The sequence below is a fragment of the Chiloscyllium plagiosum genome, unplaced genomic scaffold (genome assembly GCF_004010195.1).
Source record: "Chiloscyllium plagiosum isolate BGI_BamShark_2017 unplaced genomic scaffold, ASM401019v2 scaf_71131, whole genome shotgun sequence".
NCBI classification, from domain to species: Eukaryota; Metazoa; Chordata; class Chondrichthyes; order Orectolobiformes; family Hemiscylliidae; genus Chiloscyllium; species Chiloscyllium plagiosum.
The window spans coordinates 5418-10300 of NW_025205282.1; the positions used below are offsets into that span (position 1 = coordinate 5418).

Here is a 4883-nt window from a genome sequence, read left to right on the forward strand (position 1 = left end):
TAATCTAATCTAATCTAATCTAATCTAAGTAATCTAATCTAATCTAATCTAATTTATTTCAGATGGTCACATTTTCCGGGGTGGGTCTGTCCAGCACTGGATACAGTGCCCAGGGTGGGTGTGTACAGCACTGGATACAATGCCCAGGGTGGGTGTGTACAGCACTGGATACAGTGCCTGGGATGCGTGTGCCCAGCACTGTATACAGTGCCCGGTTGTGCCCAGCACTGGATACATTACCTGGGGTGGAAGTGAACAGCACTGGATACAGTGTCCATGGTGGGTGTGTACAGCACTGGATACAGTGTCCAGAGTGGGTGTGTACAGCACTGGATACAGTGTCCAGGGTGGGTGTGTACAGCACTGGATACATTGCCTGGAGTGAGTGTATACAACACTGGATACAGTATCCGGGGTGGGTGTGTACAGCACTGGATACATTACCTGGGGTGAGTGTGTACAACACTGGACACAGTATCCGGGGTGAGTGTGTACAGCACTGGAAACAGTGTCCAGGGTGGGTGTGTACAGCACTGGATACATTGCCTGGAGTGAGTGTATACAACACTGGATACAGTGTCAAGGGCGGGTGTGTACAGCACTGGATACATTGCCTGGAGTGAGTGTATACAACACTGGATACAGTGTCCAGGGCGGGTGTGTCCAGCACTGGATACCGTGTCCGGGGTGAGTATGTACAGCATTGGATACACCATCCAGGGTGGGTGTGTACAGCACTGGATACAGTGGCTGAGGTAGGTTATATCGGTTAAACCAGGCTGGTTTCATTGTGCTGACTGTCGTATGTACTGTACTGTATTTAACTGGAGCGGAGCGAGTTGATATTAATGACTAGGTTCTTACCTTTGAGCATGGTCTGCTGATGTTTGGCAGTGCAGATTAATCTACTGATTCCTTCTATAACTTGGCTCTTTGAGTCCAGCTCTTTCTCTCTTGGTTTCTTACTTAAAAACATCACTGGAAGGAGAGAGAAAAACAACATTCCCTCACACACACAGACGCATTCTCGTCAGTAAGAGACCTGTCTCCCTGTTAGAGCCCTCTCCCTCTGCCCTGGTGAGGTGTACATGTCCTTACATGCATAATGCCAGGTGAGAGTGAGAGCAGAGAGTTTTGTAACATGCAGGTATGGACATGGCGTTCCCCACGCTGTGAATCATTTCCTGATGGAGAGCTGGGACAACACGCTTGTTAACAGAAATCAGTGTCTTACTGGACATGTGCCTCCTACAATCATGGCAATTAGCAAAAGCAGCATTCATTTACGTATCTGATCTATTAGACCTCCCACCCTACAGAAGGTTAAAAAAAGCAAAATATTTAAGGAAGCATACTGTACTTAATTTTAATTACGAAATAAAACATCTATGTTGTCATAATATTCACCAGCTCAACATATCCCACAGTGTTTTCATGCCACGGAGGTCCATGAAGAGTATGGTCACTGTTGCTATACAGAGATGCAGCAGCGCCCCCCCAGTTTGCTCTCAGGAGCAGCAATCAGCAGCAAACTGGTTTCAGTGAGACTGATTAATGCATACATACTGGTCCCGAGGAGAACCTCTCTCTCACACACACACTGACCTGAGACAGCAGACACCATAGCCAGACATAGAGAGATCGATGGCACAGGGCTGTGGAAAGTTTTGTTCTGATCCCTTTAAACTGTGACGAACACCCAGGCAGGCAAGTTTAATCCTGGGTTTCCAAACCTTGGTAGTGCCCACACAGAGTTCTGGTCTTTGCCCTCTATTACTGCTTTCAATCACTCTATCATTAGAGAGGAACATGGGCCCTAAAATCTGGAACTCCCTCCTGAAACGTTGGCTCTCTCCTGGAGCACCAACCAAATCCCTGATGTGAGACTTAAACCCATAAGTTCCTGATTCCAAGGGAAGAGTGTTCCTCACTAAGTCAGTGCTGAACGTACGAGGTAGAACAGTTAGTTCCCTGCTTGTGGAGTGAACAGAATAGGAAGGAGGAGGTGAGATGCAAGTGCTGAATGGGCACTGGGCCAGACCCTGTGGAACTTGGGGGTAAAACCAGTGTAAGGTGTGGGTTTAGGGCGCAGCCTCAGTTTCCTGGATATGCTGCACCAAATCAGAGTCTGGTTTGGAGAGTGTGCTGTAGGAACTGGAACCATGTCAGACTGGTGCATGCTGTGGTTAAGGCTGGGATGGATACAGATGGAGTTATTACCCTGAGATTAGGTGAATTCACCTGGCCAGTTAGGAACAGAAGGGATGCCAACTACCAACATTAGGTCCTGCTGTATCACCTTGACAGGCTCAGTATTTTCCACTTGACAATATCGGACAGTGGTCCCAATGTGTTCCGTAACTCCCCTCATGCAATGCTGTCTCTGTCTCTCTCTCTAACAAGTCACCCTACTGAAACTGATTGCCATCCATCCCACTCTGCTCTCACCTTTCTTATTCTTTTCTTTGGTTACCACCGTCATCAGCATGGTAGCTGGTGGCACCATCTCTCCACCATTCGGTAGGCGGGTCACTTGCAGGGACCGGAAGTTGCTCTTCAAGGTGTTCTTGTTGCCAATGTCCCGTTTCTCACCGTCCCGTTTCTTATCGGGCAGCTGTGTTGTCCAGTAATCAACCTGCAGCCCCATCACTTCAACTCCGCTCCCTAGGGAGCTGGCAATGGAACCAAGGAGAGAGATTCTGTAAGAGGCAGTGTGCTGATTTTCACTCACACTTCACTCAGCCCCAGCTCAGGTTAGCAGTGAAGTGACCTCCAGCTCCTCAGATGCTGCCCGACGGGCTGTGCTTTTTGACTATGATCTCCAGCATCTGCAGTGCTCCCTTTCTCACAGTGCAGTGACCCTGTCTGCTAGGCCCTGTGCTGCTGTCATCTCTAGACATCCACCAGGTTGCCCACTACATTCACAGAGATGTTATAGTACAGAAAGAGGCCATTCACCCCCTCTCTGTGTATTTTGCTTTAGTGTCAATCTCTACATTTTCCCCGTTCTTACACATTGTTTCTATTTGATTAACCATTCCAATTCCCCTCTTGATCCCTCTGCAACATTTCCAGGCAGTACATTCCACACCCTAACTTCTCGCTGGGTGAAACAATTCTGTTTAACCTCTCATTGACTTCTTTTGCAAAACACATTAAACTTGTGCCCTCTGATTCATGATCCTTACATGAACAAATAGAGTTTATTCCTTTCTAACTTGTCCAAACCTTTAAGGATTTTGAAAACCTCAATCAAATCTCCTGTCAGCCTATTCATCTGTAAGGAGAACAGTCTCAATTTCTCCAATTTATCCTCATCACTCAACTTTCTCATTCCTGAGGGTTGTTGTGGGACATTGTTACTGCACTCTGAACAATCAGTTTATGTGCTTCCTAAAGTATCACTGGCCGGTTCAGCATTTATAGCCCGTCCCTAGTTGCCCTTAAGAAGATGGTGGTGAGTTGCCAAAGGCCTCTTCCAAGCTGCAGATGCGAGTGTAGTAACTGTACTGATACAGCCTGACCAGGAGCAGTGCCTGGTTCTCTCCAACAACTCCTCAAGTGCTATTGCTGGATAGATGTCAGGGCTGATTGCCTCCAACAGGTCAGTGACCCCAAACTTTTCTTGAGATTAGGAGGAGTGAATTGGCTGAAAACTAGGACCTGTAATGCTGCTCCCTGACTGAAACACCACCTCCCTGACTGAAATCCCCACTCCCTGACTGAAACCCCCACCTCCCTGACTGAAATCCTCCACTCTCTGACTGAAATCCTCCACTCTGACTGAAACCCCCTCTCACTGACTGAAGTCCCCCACCCTGACGGAAATCCCCCTCTCTGACTGAAACCCCCTCTCCCGGACTGAAGCACCCCGTCCTGACAGAAATCCCCCACTCTGGCTGAAATCCCCCTCTCTGATTGAAACCCTCTTTCTCTGACTGAAATCTCCCCTCCCTTACAGAAACCCTCTCTCCCTGACTGAAATCACCACTCCCTGACTGAAATCACCACTAGCTGACTGAAATCCCCTCTCCCTGACTGAGATTTACTCTCCCTGACTGAAATCCCCACTCCTTGATTGAAATCCCCACTCCCCCTGACTGTAATCCCCACTCTCCTACTGAAATCCCCATTCCCTGTCAGAAATCCCCACTCCCTGACTGAAATCCCCACTCCCTGGCTGAAATCCCCACTCCCTGACTGAAATCCCCAACTCCCTGACTGAAACCCCCACCTTCCTGACTGAAAACCCCACTCCCTGACTGAAGTCCTCCCTCCCTGATTGAAATCCCCACTCTCTGGTTGAAATTCCCACTCCCTGACAGAAATCCCCACTCCCTGACACAAATCCTCGCTGCCTGACTGAAATCCCCACTCCCTGACAGAAATCTCCACTGAATGAAACCCCCTCTCCCGGACTAAAACACCCACTCTCTGACTGAAACCCCCCCTCCCTGACTGAAATCTCCACTCCCTGACTGAAATGCCCTCTCCCCGACTAAAATCCTCTCTGCCTGACTGAAATCCCCACTTCCTGACTGAAATCCTCTCTCGGTGACTGAAATGCCCTCTCCCTGACTGAAATCCTCTGTCCTTGACTGAAATCCCCAACTCCCTGACTGAAACCCCCACCTTCCTGACTGAAAGACCCATTCCCTGACTGGATTCCTCGCTCCCTGACAGAAAACCCCACTCCCTGGCTGAAATCCCCTCTCCCTGACTGAAATCCTCTGTCCCTGACTGAAATCCCCACTCCCTGACTGAAATCCCCACTCCCTGACTGAAATCCATTCTCCGACTGAAATCCACACTCCCTGACTGAAATCCTCTCCCTCTGACTGAAATCCCTAACTTCCTGACTGAAATCCTCACTCGGTGACTGA

At 48.8% G+C, this 4883-nt stretch overlaps 1 protein-coding gene across 1 annotated transcript in view; it reads right to left on the bottom strand.

The window, feature by feature from the left end:
* Positions 1–3641, bottom strand: part of LOC122546432 (phosphofurin acidic cluster sorting protein 1-like) — a 5771-nt gene extending 2130 nt beyond the window's left edge. Inside the window, exons 1-2 of the mRNA XM_043685145.1 lie at positions 2449–3641; positions 865–978 (exon numbers count right to left, since the gene is read on the bottom strand). Coding sequence (XP_043541080.1) covers positions 865–978; positions 2449–2647 — 313 coding nt within the window. The 5' untranslated portion in view covers positions 2648–3641. The remainder of the gene's footprint in view (positions 1–864; positions 979–2448) is intronic.
* Positions 3642–4883: the final 1242 nt, after the last annotated feature.